The sequence below is a fragment of the Cupressus sempervirens genome, chromosome 2 (genome assembly GCF_028749045.1).
Source record: "Cupressus sempervirens isolate cs-2001-9-10 chromosome 2, ASM2874904v1, whole genome shotgun sequence".
NCBI lineage: Eukaryota > Viridiplantae > Streptophyta > Pinopsida > Cupressales > Cupressaceae > Cupressus > Cupressus sempervirens.
This window is the reverse complement of record NC_143119.1, coordinates 753,655,118-753,680,521: the sequence shown is the minus strand read 5'-3', so window position 1 is coordinate 753,680,521 and position 25,404 is coordinate 753,655,118. Positions and strand designations below refer to the sequence as shown.

The following is a 25,404-nucleotide window of genomic DNA, read 5'->3' as shown; positions in this document are numbered from 1 at the left end:
AAAGCCCACCAAAATGTTGCGACAGCATAAGTCAAGAAAGTTAGGCATTCTCACAAAAGACTTCTGAGATAAGAGTATATTCGACCAGCAAGCGTACAGCCAAAAAGAAACGGATTGTAGCAAACAATTGATAACTACTAAAGGATGTGACCTAGCAAATAGGGAAAAAAGTTGTACAGTTAAGGGAAGATGGGCGGCTATCTACAATAGCATGGATGCAATCAGAAGAGGAAGAAAACAACAAGGCATTACTATTATCCTCACACAACAAAGCCAAAGTAATAAAGGACGAAGGGCATATTGAGAGAAAGAAGGAAGCAAAACCAGCCATGTGTGGAGCCCTAACCATTTTCCCACCATACAAAGAAGACAAGAAAGAAAACATTATGGATTCAGGGGTCAAGCGAAGTTGGAAGAAAAAATTATACACACAAACAAGTCCATCTAGTAGTCATATGAACAGAAACACACAAAGTCCTACCATCGAGAGTGAGAGTTGAAGGGCGGATAGATACAGGGAAGAAAGAGGTAAGACCAAAGGTGCAAATGGCACCTGCTATTGCATCAAAAGATAATGTCACACACCATATGATAACATTCGATGTTTTGGATGGATTAGAATGTCTTAGGTGGTGGCATGAGACGCCTAATAGTTAGTGATCCCATAAAGAACAGCTTAAGGATGGCACAAGTACATTGGGCAATACAAATGGCCGTGTTTTGCATTAAGGATTTTGAAGGTCCTGTTTGAGCCATCATCAAGACCTTCAACAAATACTCTAGAACCAGCATCATTCCTTGCCTCGGATGAGATTTGAAGGTTCTTTTCATAGCAACTAAGTTCACCCAAGTGTTTGGCATAGCAAGGGACAAAGGGAAAAGAAATGATTTGAAGGCAACAAAAATGAAGCAAGAAGTAAAAGAATTTTGGATTAACCTAGTATGCAGCAACCTGACAATTGCTGAGATAGATTCCCCAAAGGCTTCTAGGGAGAGGGGAATGAAGAAGTCCTTCATTCAAGAACCATGGCACTGCCTTATGGATGTTGTGAAAAATAGACTTACAAGATCAATTGGCACCCTTCCCCAAATTATGTTGATGAGCAGTGTAGTCATCGATTAGGCTACGTTATTATTGGAGCGGATGTATGAGTTTATGACGTTGCAGCACAAGACATTCTACATGTTGCGCTATACAATTGGTCTCTTTCTAGATGCTACACGGAGACAAATTTCAGTTGACAAACTCAAGCTAAGACTAGGACCCTTGGCGCCTAGTGAGCCACTGGTTATGTGTTGGAGACATTTGGATACACCAATAAGGAAGAAAGCCACAACAAGGCATAAAAGACATAGACGAGGAGGTTTTAGGGTCTGATTTGGAGGATATAGATAGAGGTTTTCAGAAGACAACTTGAGAGTGCAAGTGACTTACATGATGGAAATGCTACCTAGAAGGTATATGATAACCTTGTGAAGATAGTCACTTTGACACCCACACTTCTCTTATTTGCATACCATCCCTACCCACATCAATACATTTGACAGTTAGCACCCCACCTAACCCTACTTTCAGGTAGACTAGAGCATCAATAGATATGTCTATTAAAAAGCTCCAATAATCGTAGCGCAGAGACCTCCATTGGTGGTGCTAGAGGTAGTGATAATACTTTTTGAGGGAGTAGTTGTTGTGGTAGTCGTAGAGTGCGAGATAGATTGGTCCCACATCAAAGGAGGTGATGGAGATGTTAGTGATGCATGGTCATGAGGAATCGGAAGAGCCCCAGATTCGATTGGACGTGGTGGGGTCTGATTTAGCAGTAACAATAGGCATTAAATTACTAACATAGCCAATTAAAGGGGGTTTCGTGCCTCAAGTAGTACCCAACATACCCCTTCGTTGGAGAGCATGTTCAAAACCTCTATGTGTGGGCCTTCTCGGTGGTATTAAATTGTGCTTGTCAAGAATAAACTAGATCCCTTCATCTTGATAATAGTGCAGGGATCTTCCCTTAACCGCTAGTATCATCACACATTGGGTAGCCCAAGCAATGTCTCCCTTTCTAAAAATGCCTAACATTTTTTTTGCTGATACTACTTTGGAATACACATCGAATTGCCCATGAAATGTGATTTCTTTCCTTTCTCCTTGAAATTAAGTTCAATAGTTTGAAAATCTTGTGAATATTTTCCAATATAAGTCGTCCATTTAATTCTCAAGATGGCATTAAGAACTCCTAATTCTACAATATATAAGTCATCAGCTATAGTGTGATTGTTAATGGTAATTTCGAATTGAAGTACCAACATTGTCCAAGATAGTTGATATCCATCAGCTACCATGACCTTAAATTCTTCATGATTTCTTGTACGCAAGCTCTTTTCTTCTATCAATGTATTGTCTATGAAGTTATGTGTTGCCCCTCTATCAATGAGTAGTGTGATGTCTAGGTATAGATGATCCGAATTATGATTCCCAATTACAACACCCAGTGTAATACCTGCGGTATTGTTAATTCTAACATGAATAAAATGATTTATGGACAAAAGATTACGCAAGCCAAAAAGCAATTCCTTTCATTCCACATTCAAGTTTATACAAGGTATTATGAATCTGAAGGGCCATCATCATCCCCTCGAAAAGAAATAAACAGTCCACATAATGTTTATTACAAAATAAAATATCAAAACTAAGAAAACTATTAAAAAATTAAATTAAATTTTAAGTCTACTTGTAGAAGTCATAACTTTCAGCACATAACTTTAAAATGTACGCCGCTTACACCATTGGAAAGATAATCGAATTACCTATCTCCAAATTTTAACAATCAAGCCTGTTGGAAGCTTTCAGGGCCAAAAAATGCCCTGAAGGCCTCTGAAAATGCAAATTACTAAACCATAGAAAATACCAAAAATTCAGATTTCAATATTTTCCCATTTCTACTTCTACTAGCCTCCTTTGGATCATCACGGACCATGTTCTGATCATTCATCCCCCCTTGAGAGGCAATGGGCCCCATTGCATCCACACTCTACAATAGGTGCGGAAAACGAATCTAAATTTGTTGGCGTGTAAGCCACTTCCCCTAATGAGAAAACTGACCTGCTTGCACCACACGATATAGGTAAATAGTCTGGTTCTTCAAGTTCTTCATAGACTTCTCCATAACTTGATCAGCTTGGAGTGAATTAGCCATTTTTGGATTTAATTATGTATGACTGATCTCCTCAGCAACATCTGCAATGCCTAGTAATGGAAGGAAGTAAAGCTTCAAAAGTTCAACATTAAAGACTGGATGAATACCCAAGAATGGTGGCAAATTAAGTTCAAATGCATCTTCACCAATTTGTTTGATAATCTTGTATGGACCATAACGAGGGGACAAAGCTTTCTGTGTGGTCCTTTCAATCTCTCCTAAAAATGCAACCATACATTATCTCCAATCTGAAAATTATGAGTTCAATGCTCATCATGCCTTTGTCTATAATTCTTAGTTGACCTGCTCAAAAATTTCATGAACCTGTTGTTGCAAATGGTGAATTCTATCAATGAACCTCATTGCTTTTTCCTTCTCCTTATCCAAGCATGGTGTCAAATCAGGCTGGATAGCTGGAATAGAATTATTTATTGGTGCCAATGGCTGATATCCGAGACAAACTTCAAAGGGGCTATGGCCAGATGAACTATGAATTGCCTTGTTCTACCTATGTTATACATAGGGAACACTATTATCCAATGTACGAGGATGTTTTGAGTGATACATACACAATATTTGAATGATGATGTGATTGACAACCTCAGTTTCACCATTTGTCTGAGGATGGAATACATTGGACTTTGTTAGCTTTGTGTCCATCATTGCCCATATTGAAGACAAAAATTTACTTAGAAACCTACTATCCCTGTCTGAAATAATGCTACTTGGTAGACCAAAATGAACCCAAACATGCTCAAAGAGGAGCTTTACGGTGTCTTTAGCAGAAATTGCCTTTCTACAGGCTACCAAGATTGCCATTTTGAAAATCTATCTACTACAATATATACATGGTCATGCCCCAATCTAGTGGTAGGAAGGCAAGACATGAAATCCATAGAAATTGTGTTACATCCCAATTTCTAAGCTAATTTAAATTTATTATAGGGATTGAATTGCATGGATTTTCTTTCATAATCATGTTAAAAGGATAGTTAAATATAACCATTGTATTCTATGAAAATGTTTGTTGTCAATTATTTGTCTAACTGTCTAATGAGGATGGTCGTTATCCATTATTTATCATATGATGATGATAGTAGTTAACAATTGCTTGGTTTCGGAATTATGGTTGATAATTAAATGCCTTGCTAATATCTACGTTAAATGTTATCATGGATTCATCATGGAACTGGTTATTACGGTGGAAAATGTTGCACGGGTGATTGCAGAAGAAGACAAAGGGGAGAAGCATTGCTTAACGGGATCAACGGAATGGGGTACTATCTTAGTCAATTTCTCTGATCAACAGGTATGACCTCTAACTATCTTAGTAAGGACCTAGCGACTTGTATAGCAGGGTACAATCATTTGGACATGCATGAGCTGTTAGATAAACATTAAAAACATCAATGATTTTAACTTAATTAAAGTACATACCTTTAATGGTTTATGGTTGACATTTCCATCGCTTCATTATAATATATATTTATGTACGTGCACATAGATATAGAAATAAACGTGACACTATAGTATTATTTTTATACAAGATTCTATCTAATTAATAGGTCCATTTAAATGTGTACAAGAAGATAAAATAATCTTCCAAATGAAGCATGTATGTAGATATACATATTTAAAAGATACGACCTTGGATAAAATATATATTATGATGCCATCTTAATGAAATACATTTACATGCAAGTGGATAAATTTGTTATAAATTATCCTTTGATTTATAACCTTCAAGTTCTTTTCTATATTTATTCAATTTTTTATTAAAAACTGAAATGTACACTTGGCATATAATATCGGTGTTCAAGAAGACATCTTTTAATTCTTTAAGAGTTATGGCTTCTTGGAAGCCTTTGAAATATCGAATGCCTCTATATATTTAGAAGTCGAGAAAAGGCAGACACATGAATATTGTTCTCCACAAGATTTACCTCTGTGTATTTTTTCACATTATTACTTCATGTTCTACCCCCTTGCTGAAGGTCGAGAATCAGAAATATTCTGGAAATTGCATACGGATTGCGTCCGTGAGGGAACCATTTGTTTAACATCAAGCCAAGGCTCACGTTTCCATTAAATCAAACCAGGTTAAGTGGTCATTTCCTTTTAGAGTTATACATCTTCATTCTTTTGTTCCTGCATTCAAAATTATAACAGAAGGAAGTACGTCCATGAGAATTTTGTATTGTATTATCAATGAGTCTAATCTTTCCGTATTGAGTCAAGACCAATTGTACATGACAAGTTTATACACCATTGTTTTCCTGTAGTATAATAAAATGTATAACCTTGCAAGCTTGTTAAGATCATTCTCTATTATTTGATATACCAAAAATTGCAATGATCCAACCCCTGTTGGGGCTTAGTAAAAGAGTTGGATACTCTACGATTATAAACACCTGGGACTCACCCGGCTGTATGGCCAAGGAAATGGGTGAAGCGGTGAGAGAGAGAAATTTGCAATAACATGAAACAGAATTAGTTATAACATAACATACTTATATAATTTTTAAAAAAGGAAATCATATGATAGCTCATGAATGTCCATTTATGTTGTTACCTGTTGTCGAGTCGAGTGGTGGTGATCTGGTAATAGAAACCCATCTCAAAAGCTTGGCCAAGGTCGTTAAAGGCATGTTTTCCATCATAAGATCAATTGATGTCAGTAGTGTCAGTTACTCAGAAATGTCTGTCCATAACTGTGCAGAAATTCTGAACACCGAAACTACTCAGGGGGTTGGACTAGTAATACCCCAAGCCCGATCCCGAGGTAGGGAGGGCCTTTCTTTTCAAAATATTGTGTGGGGATGATATGGTCCGAGGTTGGCAGCTTAAGCCTAAGTCAATGCTTCTCCTCTTACCGAAAGCCGAGGCTTGGACTAGTTAAAGACTCGCCAGTTACTTCTTATATGCTTCTTCTTTCCATTCCTGATATGCATTTATATTCCTCTTGTAACTGATCATGTATTTACTTTACTTATATGCAAGGAAAGATAGGAAATCATTATTTCAATTACTTCAGTTAATCGTTACTTCACTTAATCATTATTTCACTTACTTCAATTAATCGGTATTTCAATTGAATGGTTATCTCAGTTAATCGTTAATAGTTAAATAAATTAATGTCTCATGAAAAGGATTTAAGATGTTTTGTTACGAAAGCTATTTGAAGAAAACTCTTCCATTTCTATGTGAAACCAGATATTAATTCTTCTTTATTTTGATGAAAATCCGTTTGTTACAAATTGAATGCCAAGGCTTTTCTGGAATGGGAAGTGGTAGATATAAACCATACTTATGATTTGCAAGCTTTGAAATAGCACATGCTATACATGCTTGAATGTATGGAATCACATCATTTTTCATTTTTGGCTAACAAAAATGTCTTTGAAGTATAGCAGTAGTTTTACCTATTCCAAAATGTCCTACAACCTTGTTGTACTAAGTTTCCCATATTAATTTCTTGTGTTCTACCTCAGGTACACAGATTTGGCCAATGTGGCAAAGCATCCCATCTTGCAAATAAAAATCATTCACATGTTTACCTTCTACAAGCTAAGTATATACATTAGGGAATTCATAATCATGTTCATAAAGCTGAGTCCAATTTTCTATTTGGTGCCCACATGATTCTAAAACCATACTTATTCCTATAATCGGGGGTCTACTCAAGCAATTTGCTACCTTATTGGAGCTTCCCTTCTTATGACAAATGTTGAGATGAAATTGCTGAAGATAGGCTAACCACCTTTGATGTTTATCATTTTGGAATTTTCCTTGTGTTTGCAAAAATTGAAGAGGTTTTTGATCTATATGGATGATAGTTTCCTTGCCTAAAATATAATGCTTCCATTGTTTGCAAGCTTGAACAATGGCATATAGTTCTTTATCATAGGTGGGATACCTACGCACTATATCGTAGAATGTTTCACTATGGTAGGCAACTGGATGTTCATGTTGCATGAGAACTACTCCTAGGGCATATTTTGGTGCATCAATTTGTATTTCAAAAGACTGTTGTAAATCAAGAAGAGATAAAATTGGTGCAGAGCGTAACCTCTATTTTATAACTCCTCAAATGCTTATTGATGAGCACCTGTCCATTTGAATTTATCTTGCATTCCTCCTCGCAGTGACTGATTTAGAGGCCAAGACAAATGTGACAACCCAAGCACAAATTTGCAATAAAAGTTAGCCAACCCTAAGAAGCTACGCAACTCAGTGAGATTCCTTGGAGAAGGTCAGTCTTTAATTACTTGTATCTTTTCAAGATCAACGTGAACACCTTCACTAATAATAACGTAGCCCAAATATTTAATACTTTGCATACCAAAAGAGCATTCATGGTCTTGCCAGGTAGAAAATACTTGTACCACATATTGCAGATACTCTACCCAAGTTTTGCTAAAGATGAGAATGTCATCTAGATACACCACTACAAAAGAATTAGTGAAAGGCCTAAGCACATCATTCATCATCCTCATAAATGTGGTTGGAGCATTTGTGAGGCCAAAAGGCATCGCCAACTATTCAAACAATCCCTCCTTAGATTTAAAAGCAATCTTCCATACATCTACTAGATCAACTGGCACTTGATGGTACCTTGATTTTAAATCAATTTTGGTGAAGAATTTTGCCCCTCTAAGTTGGTCCAATAGATCATCTATCTGAGGAATTTACTATTTGTTTTTTACAATGATCTTATTCAATGTTCTATAATCAATACGAAGTCTCCATGTTCCAGCCTTTTTCATTGCAAGTACAATTAGGCTTCTGCAAGGAGATGCACTTGGGTGAATATGCCCCTTCTAAATCAGCTCTTGTATTTGCCTTTTCATCTCATCATTTTCTAACATAGATCTCCTGTATACAGGCTCATTAGGCAATGGTGTCCCTGGAATCAAATCGATAGAACGTCTATCTTGGCAGTGTGAGAGTACTCCTACTGGTAACTCAAACACACTTTGATATTTTGTTAGAATTTGTTCCATTCACCTTTTCTGTTTTGTTGTGATGGACATGGTGGGTATGGGAATTACATACCATTTTTTTTCTTCCTCAGGACAAATCATTAATAACACAAATGTACCAGTTTGGACAATCAATTTAATACATTGTTTTGCACTAATCAAAGATGCAAAGTACAACTTACCTCTGGTATCCGATACTTTTGCTCACCCAATTTGATTATGACACTTCATGGCCTAGATTCATAAACCCCATCGTCTTGAAACATGTAAGGTTGTCCCAATAAAACATCGCACACATCAAGAGGAGATGCATTGTAGATCACCTCATCTTTGAATGGTTTATGGAATAAGAAATATGACATTGTTTGTTTACTTGAATGTCTCGCCCTTGGCTTACCCAACCCACAGAATATGACTGTGGGTGTGGTGTTGTCTTCAAATTTAGTCTTTTCACAGTTTCAACAGATATCAAATTCTTTTGGCTACCACTATCAACAATAAAATGCAAAGCTTTTCCTCCTACCCACATTTGTGAATGAAATAATCTCTCTTCATCATCCCAAGCAAATACATTTACAATGACCACTGTGGCATATGGGTCAACCTCGATGATTTGTTCATCTTCCTTCCTTTTTCTAGAATCTGTCACCTCGTTTTCAACAGTTTCTTCATGGGTTTCCATCATTAAATTCTTTATAGTTCTACAATCTTAAGTGTTATGAGAGGGACTTTTGTGGACCTCACACCACATACCTAATTCTTGGCCTATTTTCTTCACACCTCATGTCTTCTTTGCCAGTGAATTTGGAAATGGCCCCTTGGATATTTGTTTCCCTGTACGTTTATTACCTTTGCCTTTCCATTTGTTGTTCATTGGACTTTCCCTCTGTAATGTTCCAATGTCTGATTGACCCTTAGTAATAGGCTCGTGCTGGTCTATGATTAAAGAATGCTCGAATACAATCTACCATGTAAAACAGCAAGGACTAGATAAGTCCTACGGTGTCTTATTGATTTGTTGTGTAGGTCATATGTCATGAAGAGAGAGGTCGTACAATAACTAGGAGGCTGTACGGTAAGTAGGGGAGAAAGGAATTGGTCGTACAAGGTGGTAAGTGGGCCGTATGGTAGGCAGGAAGGAATGAACCACTGGCAGAGACAGTGTCGCAGGTAGATAGCCATACGAAAGAGGTCTAATGGTCATACGACAGGTAGAGGACAGTCCGTATGGTGAGTTTGCTTACCAACTTGGTCGTACAGGATTGATTGCAGGTCGTATGGTAGAGTATGTCTTTAGGTCATACAGGATTGATGGCAGGTCATACGGTGGAGTATGTCTTTAGGTCGTACGATGTAGTTAGAAGCCGTACGGTACATAGAATTACAGTACGAAAATGTTTGAAAGGAAATCGTACGGTAGGTGCTTGAGCCAGAAGTGTTAAAACATCAACTGTGAATGCCATCTCATTCATACATTAACACAATAGATTTAGATGAAATCTCGACACAATAATAGAGACTAAACACAAATAATCCTTCAATTAATATATGCCAATAGGATAGTGCTCCAACTTGCCAGATCCGAGTGAAGCATTACAAGGGACGGAATAGGGTGAGAGTTGAATCCCATCGAAACCAAAAGAGCCAAATAAGGAAGGTCTTTAACTTCCAAAATGGCCAACAATAGAGAATTCCAATGGGAATTCGCAGTACAGAGAAAATAGAATCAAATTGCATACCTAATGACTACCTACAAACAGTGCTTAAATACCTATCAAGGAAAAATTTCCGAGGGTGTACAAAGAAACCTGACGGCAACACAAACTAAAGAAACAAAACAAAAATGGGTCTGAGATATAATAAATCAATCGACCCATTAACAATAGTTTGATTAATAATTTATTTTATAATGGGAACATTACACCTCCCATCCCAAATTTTGCTTGTCCTCAAACAAATGCAATGCCAGATGTTGTAGAATGTGCTTGCCCTCCCACGTTGCGTCCTCCAATGGCAAGTGTTTCAAATGTACCAAATATTCCTTCACCATGTGGTTCTGCAGAGTCTTCTCACATAATTCGACGATCTCGATTGGTTCCAATATAAGTTTTCCTTCTTCATTTAGTGGCAGAAGGTCTGTAGCTACCGTGACGTTCTATCCCACAGCTTTCTTTAGGCATGAAACATGAAAAATGTTATGAATACGACTCCACTCCGGAAGTTCCAGCTCATAGGCGACTTCACCGATGCGACGAACTATATGATAGGGGCCATAAAATCCTTTAGTTTTTCTTTTTCCCTTTTCCTTCAATAAGGTTTGTCGGTATGGCTGGACCCTGAGATAGACCAAGTCTCCTACTTCAAAACTTCTCTTGATTCAATGTCTGTCAGTGTACCTCTTTTGTTGATTATGTGCCCGTTGTAAGTTTTCCTTCAGGCATCTTAGGATGTCTTGTCCCTCTTGAAGCTAGTCCCTCGCCCTCAGTGAGCGTTTGTCACCCAGAACTATGTCGATGACAGAAAGGGGTTTGTACCCATATAGAGCTTTAAATGGTGTCATCCGGATGGACATGCGGTACATGGTATTGTAACAATATTCCCCTAAGTGTATCCATTTGACACACGTCGTTGTTGTGCCGAAACATAGTTCAAAAGATAACCTATTCACAATATCTGTTTGTCGATCTGTCTGAGGGTGGTAAGTAGTACTTGGTGACAATTTTGTCCCTGCCAGTCAAAACAGTTTTGTCCAATAGATACTGATAAATCGTCCATCCCAATCATTGACAATGTATCAGGTAACTTGTGTAGATGAAAGACTTCTCTAAAAAATAGATCGGTTACCTATGCGGCCTGAAAGTCTAAGGGGACGGTGAAGAAATGTGCACACTTCGTTAGTCTATCAACGACCACGAAAATACAATCCTTTCCATTCGCCTTGGGAAGTCCAGTAATGAAATCCATCGAGATACTTCCCCACTTCCCTTATGGAATTGGCAAAAGTTGCAGTAACCCGACGAGTAGAGTATGTTCGGATTTGATCAGTTGGCATACCGCACAGTCTCTAACATACTGCAATATGTTTCCTTTAAGACCTTTCCATGAAAACCCTCCCTACGACATCTACAAGTTTTGAGGAAGCCTAGGTGTCCTGCCAAGGGTGAGTCATGTACCTCCAAGATTTTCTGCTTCAATTTGGGTTCCGACACTAAAAATATCAAATCCTTATCGTAAATGATGTCATCCACCACTTTGTACCGATCATCCTAGGTGTTGCCATCCAATAGCTCACAAGAAAATGTGTATTTGGAATATTCTACCAAGAAATGTGCTTTCTAGTCAGGCGAAATTTGGGTCAGTAGGCAGATGGCTAGTTTCTTGGACAAAGCATCTGCAACCACATTGTTTTTACTTTCACATATTCAGTGTCAAAATCAAAAGCTTGAACCTTGCTTACCCATTTTTGTTGCCTCTCGTTCAAGTCCTGTTGCTCTAGAAAATATCTCAAACTATTGTGATCCGTATGAACGACAAGCTTGGCACCCACCCAGATACTACCAGAACTTGGTTAGTGGATGTACGATGGCCAACATCTCTTTGTCATAAATGGAATATAAGCATTCTGTTTGTGTAAGCTTCTTTCTCTCATAGGCTATGGGGTGTCTCTCTTGCATCAGTACCACTCCAATGCCCTCTCTGGATGCATCGCACTCCAAAATGAACGATCGAGTGAAATCAAGTAATGCAAGTACGAGACAAATGCTCATTGCCTCTTTCAGCTTATCAAAAGTGACTTGCACCTTTTCATTCCACTGGAAAGAACCCTTCCTAGTCAGATCCGTTAAGGGTGCGCTAAGCTCAGAGAATCCTTTAATGAACCACTAGTAATAACTGCATAGTCTAAAACATCCTCGCAATTCCGTGAGTGATTTTGGGGGAGGCCAATCAAGATTAGCCTGAATCTTCTCTTGATGAACTTGAACTCCATATTTACTAACAACATGCCCCAGGTACAAAATTTTTGTCATACCGAATTTACACTTGGATTGCTTTGCAAACAAAGAGTGATCCTTCATGATCCTTAGGACTTCATCCAAATGCTTCAGGTGCTCTTCCCATGTCCTGCTATAAATAAGAATATCATCAAAAAATACCAGTAAGTACTTATCCAATTGTTTGTTGAAGATACGATTCATGCAAGATTGGAATGTTACAGGTGCATTCATTAATCCGAACGGCATGACTAGGAACTCATAATGTCCGTAATGACAACAAAAAGCCATCTTTTCCACATCTTCTTCCCTCATGCAGATCTGATGGTATCCGAAATGGAGACCTATTTTAAAAAAATAAACTGCGCCATGTAATTCATCCAACAACTCATCTATCCTTAGAATGGGATATATATTTTTTATTGTTCTTTTGTTCAATGGATGGTAGTCCACACACATGCGCATCGTCCCATCATTTTTGACCAATACCACTTATGATGCGAAAGGGCTAGAACTGGAACGAATCCATCCTTACTCTACCAGTTCCTAAATCGTCTTTTTGATCTCATCTTTGAATTTCTTGGGATGGCGGTAGGGTGTGGTTATGACCAGCTTGGCTCCTACTTCCAACTTGATACTATATTCAAACCCTCGATCAGGCAGCATGCTAGGAGGAATGTCTATAAAAACTTTATCATGATCACTCAAGATATTCAAGAGATCAAGATCTTGGGGAGGTGTCTGATACCCTTTTATAGGTTCTCCCAAGACAAAACAGTGTGCAACCCAAACAAAGTCATCACGCCAAAAAATTGCCTCCATCCAATGTGCAAAAACTTCATTCGAACCCTCATTTGCCATTCTCCAGAGAACAACCTTCTTTCCATCAACAACAAAAGTGAGGTCCATCCATTTGAAGCTTTGAGTGTATTCATCAAGTGTCTCCATCCACTATACGCCCAAAATAACCTCCATGTCATCAAGGTCCACAAAGAAAAAATCCTCAGTCATCGTGTGATTTGCCATTATCATACTTAGCTGAGGAACAAGGTGTGTGCAGGGCAGCAGGGTCCCTCCGACAACCTTGACTTAGAATCCTACGTGCGTCTCCGTAGGTAGACCTCTTCGCTTCACCAGAGATGAGTTTATGAAGTTTAGAGTGGCCCCACTATCAAGCATCACCATAAAGCTCTGTCCTTGAAGGGTTCCCTGTACACGAAACACCATGCATCTCGGGCTACCGGCAAGGGTGATAGTTCCTTTGCGCCATACCAATGCTACAATTCTTTTCATACAGTTCAAACTAACCATTTTGGTATCCTTGTCGGGTAGGTTGTCTTCGGAGGGTATATCTTCCAGTTCGTCCTCATCATCAAACACAACCTCAATGTAGTGGATTTTTCCTTTCCTGATGCATTTGTGCCTAGGTTCCCCTAGTCCATAGCAGTTGAAACATGGTTTCTTCCTTCAAAGCTCCTGTCTAATAGCTTCGTCTAATGACAGTTTTTTCAGTGGAGGTTTGTTATCTTTGTCCCGCAGAAACATCGACAGTTTGGAATGTGAGTAACTTCGTGATGATAACGTCGATGATGATGCCATATTCCTCACCTTCTTAATGGCCTTCGACAAGGTAGCAAGATTGAACCCTTTTACACAACCCTTCAACGGTTCTGTCAGTCCATCCATGAAAAGCACTATCCATCTTCTTTTAGAAATGTTCGTGACCAAGACAGAGAGTTTCAGAAATTCCGCAATGTACTGGTCAACCGATTTAGTTTGCCTCAGTTGTGCCAAATCTTTGAAATTGAGTTCTGGATCTTTATCGTCAAATCGCTCTATCAATATCTCAATGAATTCCACATAGTTATTTATTTGATCATGCCCCAGTATGATGGTATCATGATACCACTATTCATGCGGAACTCCCTCCAAGTGCAATGCGACAAATTTAATTGTTGCTTCTTCTGGCATAGGATTAAGCTGAACGTAAGTATCGGTCTTCACTACCCATGCTTGCGTAAATATGGATCCAGATCCGTCAAATGGAGACAAATTTACTTAACTTCCTTATGAGATCATCGTTAAAATATCCTTGGTCCCCACCTGCTAAATATCTCATTCTTAGATCTACGTAATCTTTCTAGGATATATCTTCCTCCAAATTCGCATTCTTCCAGTCTTCTCTCAGTTGTTCTTGCAATTCTTCAAAGGTCAGTTGCTTCCCTCCGTGTGGTACCTCTGTCTATGGGGGAAAAGATGGCATGGAAGGTCGAAAGCGTGTTGGATGAGGGTTTGCTTTACCTGACACCAAGTCCGCGTTGCAACCATTTTGTTTACCGGACATTTTATTGTCTACCAACTTCTTGAGAGTTTCTTTCACAAAACACTGAGTATCATTGATCTCTACTTGATTCCTCGCAAGTTCTCTTAGTAGTGCCACGACTTCGGTCACTGTGGGTTTCGATTCTGCAGCCATTCTATCAACGAAATGAGTTCTTCTCTTCTGGCTATACACTCATTCACTATCCACAAGCTGGCAGGATCGAACCTCTAATACCACTGTAATGTTCCAATGTCCAACTAACCCTTAGTAATTGGTTGATGCTAGTGTGTGACTGAAGAATGCTCGAGTACAATCTACCACGTGCAACAAGGACAAGATAGGTCGTACGGTGTCTTATTGATTTGTTGTGGAGGTCATATGTCACGAAGAGAGGTCGTACGGTAACTAGGACGTCATACAGTACATATGGGAAAAAGGAATTTGTCATACATGGTGGTAAGTGGGTCATACGGTAGGCAGGAAGGGATGTATGGCAGGCAAAGACGATGTAGCATGTAGATGGCCGTATGGGAGAGGTCTGATGGTCGTACGACAGGTAGAGGACAGTCCATATGGTGAGTTTTCTTACCAACTTGTCCATACGGAATTGATGGTAGGTTGTACGATGGAGTATGTCTTCAAGACATGGTGGAGTTAATAGGTCGTACCGTACATAGAATTACAGTACGAAAATGTTTGAAAGGAAATCTTACAATAGGTGCTTGAGCTAGAAGTGTTAAAACATCAACTGTGAATACAATCTCGTTCATACATAAACACAATAGATTTAGATGGAATCTAGACACAATAATAGAGACTGAACACGAATAATCCTTCAATTAATATATGCTAATAGAATAGTGCTCCGACTTGCCAGATCTGAGCGAAGTGTTACAGGCGATGGAATAGGTTAAAGGTTGAATCCCATCGAAACCAAAAGAGCCAAATAGGGAAGGTCTTTCACTTTCGAAGTGGCGAACAACAGAGAATCCCAACGGGAATTCGCAGTACAGAGAAAATAGAATCAAATCGCATACCTAATGACTACCTACAAGCCATGCTTAAATACCTATTGGGGAAAACTTTCTGAGGGTGTACAAAGATAGCTGACGACAACACAAATTATGGAAACAAAACAAAAACGGATATAATAAAACAATCGGCCCATTAACAATAGTTTGATTGATGATTTATTTTATAACGGGAACATTAAACCCTCCCTTTCTGTTTCAGCTTCTTAGTTTTTGATGCGCATTTGAAAGCACTAGATAGTGTCTCTATATTCAAGAAATTTATCTCAGTCTGGATGTATCTATGAAGGCCATTCTTATATGTCAAAACTCTATGCCTTTCTGAGTCTTTGATACCAAGCTTTCCAAAAACAGAATGAAATATGTTAGTGTACTCCTAAACTGATTGGTCCTTCTGTCAGAGTAATTGTCATTGTATATATTTTTATTCATAGGTATCTCAGGGTAATATTCTTGCTTTATGTGCTCCATAAAATCTTCCCATTGTTTACCGTACTAGGTAAAGAAATCAACGCACAGACAATAGATATAAATAGCATAACTTCTTATTATTATTCGCATATGCCAAACAGTACATTATGCTTCAATGATGATTTACAATAATCCCGAAGGGTGTATAAATACTTTCTGAGGAACCTTCCCGAAGGGGTCCGTCGGCTACATAACAAGAACCTTTCCAAAGGGACCCATCGGCTACATACAAGAACCTTCCCGAAGGGGTCCGTCGGCTGATACACAATTTCTACGGACGACACCCATGTGGGTGTACTATCCAATAATACAGAAAATCCATGCTCATCTTGTGCTACTTGGACTTGTTTGGTTTCTACATAAACGTCTCATGCCAACATCACATGATTCTCAGCTTTGAGAGCGAACGTGATTTTTTCAATATCTGAGAAATTATTAAGACAGAAGTACCTCTCGAACTTTGACAACCAATCATCAACATCGTCTACATCAATTTTCCCTTGAAAAGTTGGGGTATTAAAATTTACCTATACTTTAAATGGAGTTTGCCTGCCAAACGTTGAACTCCTTGGATTGGCCTACGATTCTTGTTTTCCCAACATCAGTTAAAATTGTTTCATCAGTTCTTCACGTTGTTTATTCAATGCATCTTCCAATAGTGTTTTGAGGGATTCTTCTATCCTGTAAACCTATTGTTTTGCCATCTGTTACCGTGCGCATCTAAAAGGAAGATACTCTGAAGGATCTCTCGTAGCCAATCCCAGCCTTTGGTAAGTTGACCGCGTTTGATAGGACATATAGGAGCGAACAAGCACTGATACCATTAATCTGAATTATGATTCCGGATTACAACACCTAGTGTGATACCTACGGTATTGTTAATTCCAATGTGAATATAACAATTTGAAGACAATAGATTATGCAAGCCAAAAAGTGGTACCTTTCATTCCATATTCAAGTTTATACAAGGTATGATGAATCTAAAGGGCCACCAACATCCCTTCAAAAAGAAATGGATAGTCCACATAATGTTTATAACAAAATAAAATATCAAAACTATTAAAATTTTATTTTAAATTTTAAGTCTACATGTAGAAGTCATAACTTTCAGCACATAGCTCGAAAATGTACGCCACTTACACCATTGGAAAGATAATCCAATTACCTATCTCCAAATTTCAACAGCCAAGCTTGTTGGAAGCTTTTAGGGCCCAGAAATGCAAATTACCGAAACATGGAAAATACCAAAAATTCAGATTTCGATATTTTCCCATTTCTGCTTCTACCAGCCTCCTCTAGATCATCATGGACCATGTTCTGATCAATTGACATGGTGGCAATTATCTTATCACCAATAGGTTCCTTAGGTGGCTCCTTGTTCCTTGTTTGTTCCCTTCATCCTCGCTTGATGTGTTGGATCTCACTTCGACATAGTGAACCTTCCCCTTTCCTTTGCACCAATGTTTAGGTTTCCATCTTTCCTTAAAAGTAAAACATATCTTGATTTATTATTATTGCAAGGATTATATCTTGGCATAGTTTGTATCTGGGAACCTTGTTTGTTTATGCTTCCTGCCATTTTTATAGCTTCTTGTAAACTTTCGAGGTGTAAGGATTTCATCCATCCCTTAAGAGATTGTTTTAGTCCATCTATGAAAGATAGAGTCGGCCTTGGTAAAGAATAATCGGTGACTAGCACAAAAAGTCTTTGGAAGCCATTGATAAATCTTTTAAGTAGTCTTTTTGCTGCAACTATGCTAACTCCTAAATGTACAGCTCGGAATCTTTAGGGTCATATTTTTCAATGACCTCATCTATGAATTCCTCATAAGAACTGATTTATGCATGGTCGGCTGTGCTCAGCCACAATACCACCATTTATGTGTTTCCCCATCAAGGTGAAAGGTGCCATATTTTATGACTTCTCCTATGATAGTGCTTAATTGAAGATAGGTGTCCAATTTCTGAACCCTGGTGTATGCAGGTGTTTGCTTTCCCTCATCACAATGTACTATTCTAATTTTTTAACTCCTACCTCATTCTACGATCATGATCTTCCTCGGGAAGATGTTTAATCTCACCTCTATCTAGTCCTTGAAGGACATGTTGGCGCGTTGGTTTGCACCTTCCCAATCATTCTTTATTCTACCTTGTAATTGAGTTAAGCCATCTTTGTTGTCTATCCTTTTTGGAGTTAACTTGGGTGTTGTGGGCCTGGAGTACACCTTATCTTCCGCCTCATCTTCATGAGGTAGATTTAATTTTTGGATTACTTGTTCGATCGGATAATTTGTGACCTTTTGCTCTTCTAAAATTTGATCGAATTTTAAGCAAACCTGTGCCATTTTTGGCAGAAAAGGTGGCTCTGGTACCAATTTGTAATGTCCCTTTTGATAAAGTTTGAGACACAACATGGATTTCCACAATTCTATAAATATAACTGAAATCACTGATCACAAAATGCTATTAATTAATGCTTAATTCCAAATGCAAATGCTAAATACAATGGAAATGAGTATTAATTCCAAATGGATACGCTTCCAAATAATTAGAATAGTTGCATAACAATGATCACAACGAGCTGCTTCTGATATTGCAGTGTAACATATGCTTGGGAACCTGAAATGTTGTCTCTGATATGTATACAATAGATCCACACTGATATACAGGTTGTCTGATATAATGGCAATGTTGTCTGTGATGTACAAGGCATTGCATGCAATGTAGAGGTCATCTTGTACAATAACAATGCAATATTGCACATGTTGTATCTGATTTATCTTTCTCTCTATGTGCTGAACAGTGGAAGCCATCTCTGATATATCTTTGTTTAATTATGTTTCTGATATCATGTTGTCTCTGATATGCAGATCAATACTTGCACCTTTGATTGCCTTTAGCAACCGGGTGTTCTAAACATAGCAATCCACAAGGGATAATATAACTTATAATCTCAATTCCATATTTGATGCTTCTTGCAATGATACGATCTCCAATGTATGCATGTTTGATCCATTGAAGAGGCACAATGGAATAGTCACCTCTCAACATAAAAGCAATAATGAAGAGTCACCATTAGTACTTACAATAATCAAAATGATAATTACGGTGTTTGTCATTAATCACATCATTGTTAATACAAGCCCAATTATGAGAGTAGGCTATGTCGAAACAGGTGATAATGCAAGAATGTGCGGAAAGGCTAAGTGTGGACACATATGATAATGCAATGTGATTAGTATGAGGATCAGCTAGTATGGAAACATATGGTAATGCAATGCGATTATGGTACCAATCAATGCAATTATGATCTATGTAGTGTGATTATGATCAAGGCAATTATGATATGAGGAGATGATTTAATTGTATAAGCAGGTCGATGTTATAATGAGATGGCATAATCATATTACGGATGCAATCAACGTGGAGGGATATGACAATATTCTTTTGGGGAGGGTACATCACAATAACTTAGAACAAGAAATATAGCTTAAAATGTCAAATATACATGACCAACTTGGAAGGTTATTACCAATACCTACTTGACAACAACACAAAGATAACTTGATAACTAGTACTCCAAAGTATGATAGTCAAGAAATATCTTTATTTAATATGCTAACTTCAGGAAATTAAAATGAAAGCTCACATAATTGAGAAACTATGGATAACACCACCTTCTTGATACTGAAGTTTCTTTTATCAGCAAGCATGCAGAATACTACTGTTTCAATGTTCACGAAGCTTGGAACAATTTAGGAAAGCCTAACTCTTTAGTCTATTTAGGAGAGTCTAACTCTTTAGTCTATAGACAAAGAACGGACCCCTTTCCTATTGCTTTGCCAATCAATTGCATTTATGAGAAATAACCAACAGTTTAATCATTTACATAATAACAGGGCAGCACACCTGACAAAACCGAGCAATTGCATAAAGATTTTGCAGACCAGCATGCTCATAGAAGACCATTGAACTCTGCTACAACGCAATTGGCAAATATTTAGCAGATTAAATTTTATTGATGACTGCCAGCAATGTACAAAACAAATTGAGTGCAACCAACAAGGCAATGAAAGAAGCTCTAACTTGAGTATCTAAAGAAACTTATAACAGTACTTGTCGAGGAAGATCAGCGGGCCTAAAGTATAGTAAACAATGTGATGGAAGGCCATCACGCCCTGCTCGGCCACTTTCCTGCAAATTTAAATTGCTTAAAAGTCAAATTTCACCTTATCTACCATAATGTACAAACAACAGAGAGAAAAGAAAGAAAATTCCAGAAGATAGATTGCTAAGAAACAAAGGTGAAATAAAACTAAAGTGCTCCTACCTGATAATATGTCTCCAGTGATTTGCTAAGACTATGATGGATAACAAATCGGACTGCAGATAACTGATGAAATGTCAGACAATTTTTCACAGTGAATGAAATTAAAAATGCATTAAAGCTTTTAAATAGTTAAACAAATCAAATTCCTTCACATACATCTCTCCTCTATATTTACTCTTCATCTTCTCTAAATCTTCTTTCAATCTCTTATAATTGTATGATATTGCATTATTATTTTTTAAACCACAAGCCACCTCCTTATATATCTCTTCAAAACACCTGTTCACCTAAATGAGGTGACCATGCATAGGGTATTATTTTATTTTTAATTTAATGTTACCTTTTACAGTCATGAGTCAGCCAGCAAAAAGGTTTAAATTGAATAATTACTTCATGTTGTTGTGAACATCATTTCTGCCTTAATCTATTTCTAATCCTTCCCAACTCTTGAATGAAGTCAGCCACTCCTCAATGGACATTATTATTAAAGTCATGTCATAAATAACTTTAAGTCAGCCAGCATTGCGAATTTTCCTTTAAATATATAGCCTGATTCTTATAAAAAGCACATAGTCAGCCACCTTATGCAACAAGATATAACATAATTTCTTATGTTACATGGAAACACATTGCCTCTCTCTAGTGGACTTGTTTCAGTTGGCATCATTTGTCGTTGCACCAAAACCTCGAGCTTTCAATGCCCGATACACATTCCATGGGAGGCGGCTAAGCCATGTCATGAATTTCCAATGAGGTCATATCATTCGTCTTTGCACCAAAAGCTCAAACTTGAAATGCCCAATACAAATGTTAAATTTAACCCAATCCATGAGAGGCAATTAAGCCATGTCATGAATCTCCAAGGAAGTGTTGACCATGAAGTCAACATTTTCCATCCCCGAACATTTTTGGGACAGTAAGATGAAAAGGAACCATCCCCCAAGCGTCCCCAAAAAAATATCAAGAAATTGTAGTAAGTGTCCCCTGACAATTGAGGACAACAATTCATCCTTAAAATCTCTAGGGGACAAGGTTTGAATACGCGCCCGTCAACGATAAAAATCATGATTAAATGTTTAAAATTGTATATATTAAATCATAAATATTAAAATTATAATCTAATATTTAATCGACATGTTGAAAGTGTGTCGTGCTGCAAATATGGTCTTTTTGAATTTTGAATCTTAAAAAGACAAATGTGAATCGTGTTGTCCTGCATTTTGTCACCACAAAATGTAGGTAATAATACAAAACTTTTTCAACTTACTTTTGCATTTCTCTGAGTTTGTTCATTATTTAATTGGCTAGCATTGCTCAATCAATCGACTCCAATTGATATAATGAATCCTTTTACTGAAAGTTTTTGTCAAGTCTTTTTATTTTTTTTGTTTGTTGGGCCTATACTTGATTTTTGAAGCCTTCAACGTCCTTCTCATTTTTGAGTATGTGTTTGTTAGCTTTGGGTCCTTTGGTTTTGCTCAAGTCATTGCTTTCAGTTTTCCCTTCAATTCGGCCTATCTTAGGGATTAATTGGAGTTGGTAATCAAAAGATATGATCATTTTAATGCCCAAAAAGTGGACTCTCCAGGTGCAATTGCATGAATTAAAATATCATTTATATTTAAAAGTCGACATTCACTTTTTCAAAAATATCACATAAATTCAATTTATGTTATGATTTTAAGTTTCTTTATCACTTAAGTGATTATAGTGCACTTCATGTTATATTTTTAAGTTCAGTTGCTTTTTAATTTTTCAGTTAGGTGACTACATTAAGTATATAGTTTGATTTAAATTTTTAGTTTTAATTCAAAACAGCTCAATAAATATTTCTTTTCGAATGATATTTGCACATTATATATTAACTATATAGTGTAAATATTATTTATGACCCATTTAAGTAATATTTCTTCAAAACTTAAATTGACATGTGCTTAATTCATCACTTAAGTAGTGCATAGCATGTCTATAAACACATTTACATGAAAATATGTAATTGCCTCTAGAGACCACGATTGTGGACAAAAGGACAATTTTTCAACACATAAAACATGTAAATACATGTGTTCTAAATATGCAATGACTCTCCAAGAATAAGACTTGCATATTCAAGTGTTTTCAAAACATGCAGTGACCCCTAGAGAGTGCGATTTTAAAATATGTTCGCAAATGACCTTTAGTGCAAAATCGCACTCTCTAGGGGTCACTGCATGGTTTGAAAACACTTGAATATGCAAGTCTCATTCTTGGAGAGTCATTGCATATTTTAGAACACATTTACATGTTTTATATGTTTAAAAATTGTCTTTTTATTCAAAATCGTGGTCTCTAGAGGCAATTACATATTTTCATGTAAATGTGTTTATCAACATGCTCTACACAACTTGAGTGATGAATTAAGCACATGTCAATTTAATGTTTGAAGAAATATTACTTATATGGGTCATAAATAATATTTACACTATATAGTTAATATATAATGTGCAAATATCATTCAAAAAGTAATATTTACTAAGTTGTTCAAAATTAAAATTCAAAAATTAAATCAAACTATATAGTTAATATAGTCACTTAAGTGAAAAATTAAAAAGCAACTCACCTTAAAAATATAACATAAAGTGCACTGTAATCACTTAAGTGATAAATATAAGTGATAAAGTAACTTTAAAACATAACATAAAGTCAATTTATGTTATATTTTCCAAAAAGCAAATGTCAACTTTTAAATATAACATGATATTTTAATTCATGCAATTAGACCTAGAGAGTCCAAATTTTGGGCACTAAAATGATCATATCTTATGACTGTCAACTCTGATTAAACCCTAAGATAGACCGAATCAAAAGGAAAACCGAAAGCAACAACTTAAGCAAAACCAAAGGACCCAAAGCTAACAAACACATACTCAAAAACAAGAAAAAGGATGTTCAAGACTTCAAAAATCAAGTATACGCTCAACAAACAGAAGAACTAAAAAGACTTGACAAAAACCTTTAGTAAAAGGATTCATTATATAAATTGGAGTCGACTGATTGAGCACTACTAGCCAATTAAATAATGAACTAACTCAGAGAAATGTGAAACTAATTTGATAAACTTCCATACTGTTACCTACATTTTGTGCTGACAAAATGTAGGACAACAGCTGCTCTGTCTGGGAAATGTTACTCATTTGCTCTTAGAAACAAAGCGTGACATATAATCTAGTTCTCTAAGTGCCTTCATCGACTCCATTGGGTTACAGAATTAGGCGACTCAAAAGAAAAAGATAAACCTAGGACCTAAAAATAGAAACTATGTACAAGAGGTACTTATCTTATAATCATTGAAAGTAATGATTCAGATGTTGTCCACTATATGGCAGTTGCATTGGTGTTCCATCATGATATGCAAGCCAAAAACTGTTTTCCCCTGTAATCTGATGAATTGCGAAAGGTCCTTCCCAAAGAGAAATGAACTTGCCATGCATCCCTTTTGGTGCCATGCATCCCTTTTGGTTCTCGTCTTTCGTCCCACAGTAGAAAAAGATCACCAATTTTAAATTCTCTATACTTGGCCTTTTTATCAAAAAGAATTTGCACTTGTTGATGAGCAGCAAGTGTGTCAACCACCTCTTTCCTTCACTCCTCCAATTAATAAAGAAACATCATCCTCTTATCCAATGCATCTCAATAAGTTTCATCTTCGATGGCCCATACTAACTTGACAACAGGAAACTCTAATGCCATTGGAATCTCAACATTGATCCCATATAGCAACAGAAAGGGGAACATTCCAATTGCCCATTTTTGAGTAATCCGATCTACCCACAAAGCATCAAACAATGCCTTATGCCAGGTTCTCTAATTTGATTCACCAACTTTTTCATGATAGTCACTAAATTCTTGTTGCTTGATTCTACTTGGCCAGTACCCTTTGGATAATAATAAGATCCATGTGCCAAAGTTATCCCATGATTGAAGCAAAACTCAATTACTTACTTGGAAGAGAAAGGAGTTGCATTATCTACAACTTTATTTGAAACACAAAAACGTGAAATGTTCTACTTCAGGAAGTTAAAAATTATTTCTAATGTAGCACCCTTTACCGGAATTGCTTTGACCCACTTACTAAAGAAGTTTGTTGCCTCTAGAATGTGTATGACCCTTGCCTGTTCATGGATTGATAGTACCAATGAAATCAATTCCCCATTGCTGAAAAGGTTCATCGATCACAACTAGCTTCACTTAAAGAGCAACAAGTTTTTGTTTGCTAACGAATTTTTGACATAATTCACATTTCTTCACCCACTGATAAGCATCTTGAAAAAGAGTGGGCCAATAGTATTGTGCTCTCAAAATCTTATGTGCAGTGACAGGTGTTGAGAAATGTCCACCACATCCCTAATTATGGAAAGAATCTAAAATTTGCACTTGTTGATATTTATCAACACATCTAAGGAAAGTTTCATCCATCACATGCTTGTAGAGACCATTTTCCCAAAGAACGAAACTTGAAGCTTTTAACTTGAGTTCCTTGTTCATTATATGTCAAATGCGGAGGACATCCGCAATAACTCAAATAGTATGCCATATCAGAGTACCAATCATCTGTAGTGCTAACGAACAAAACAGTAGGAAGCGAAGAATTCTCATCTTCTACTTGCAATGGGTCATTTTCAGCCATAAGTTGACAGAGTCCTTTACCACGAACTAACTTGGTAGGTCGTATCTCTATATCATATTCCTGAATCTTAGTAATCCAATTTCCTCTTTTAGTACCAAAATCCTATTGCATCAGAATTGACAGTAGTGTCTAGAACTAAAGCAATGATATGAGAATTCAAAATACAAAACCTAAAATGCTTCACATATTTAACAACAGCATAAGCATGTTTCTCCATTTGAATATATTTCAATCCATGAGCCTTTAGAGGACAACTTATGAACAAAAATTGTGATTCAATGCCTTCATCATTTTTTTGCATTAGAATAGCATAGAGAGTATGTTTTGAAGCATAATTGTACATTATGAAGCTTTTTGTATAATCAAAACACACTAAATCAGGAGCATGTGTTATGGCATCTTTGATTTCTAC

At 37.0% G+C, this 25,404-nt stretch overlaps 1 protein-coding gene across 1 annotated transcript in view; it reads right to left on the bottom strand.

The window, feature by feature from the left end:
• Positions 1 to 25,404, bottom strand: part of RECQL2 (RECQ helicase L2) — a 308,097-nt gene that overhangs the window by 145,236 nt on the left and 137,457 nt on the right. Inside the window, exons 11-13 of the mRNA XM_089815375.1 lie at positions 20,327 to 20,379; positions 20,113 to 20,190; positions 19,906 to 19,971 (exon numbers count right to left, since the gene is read on the bottom strand). Coding sequence (XP_089671501.1) covers positions 19,906 to 19,971; positions 20,113 to 20,190; positions 20,327 to 20,379 — 197 coding nt within the window. The remainder of the gene's footprint in view (positions 1 to 19,905; positions 19,972 to 20,112; positions 20,191 to 20,326; positions 20,380 to 25,404) is intronic.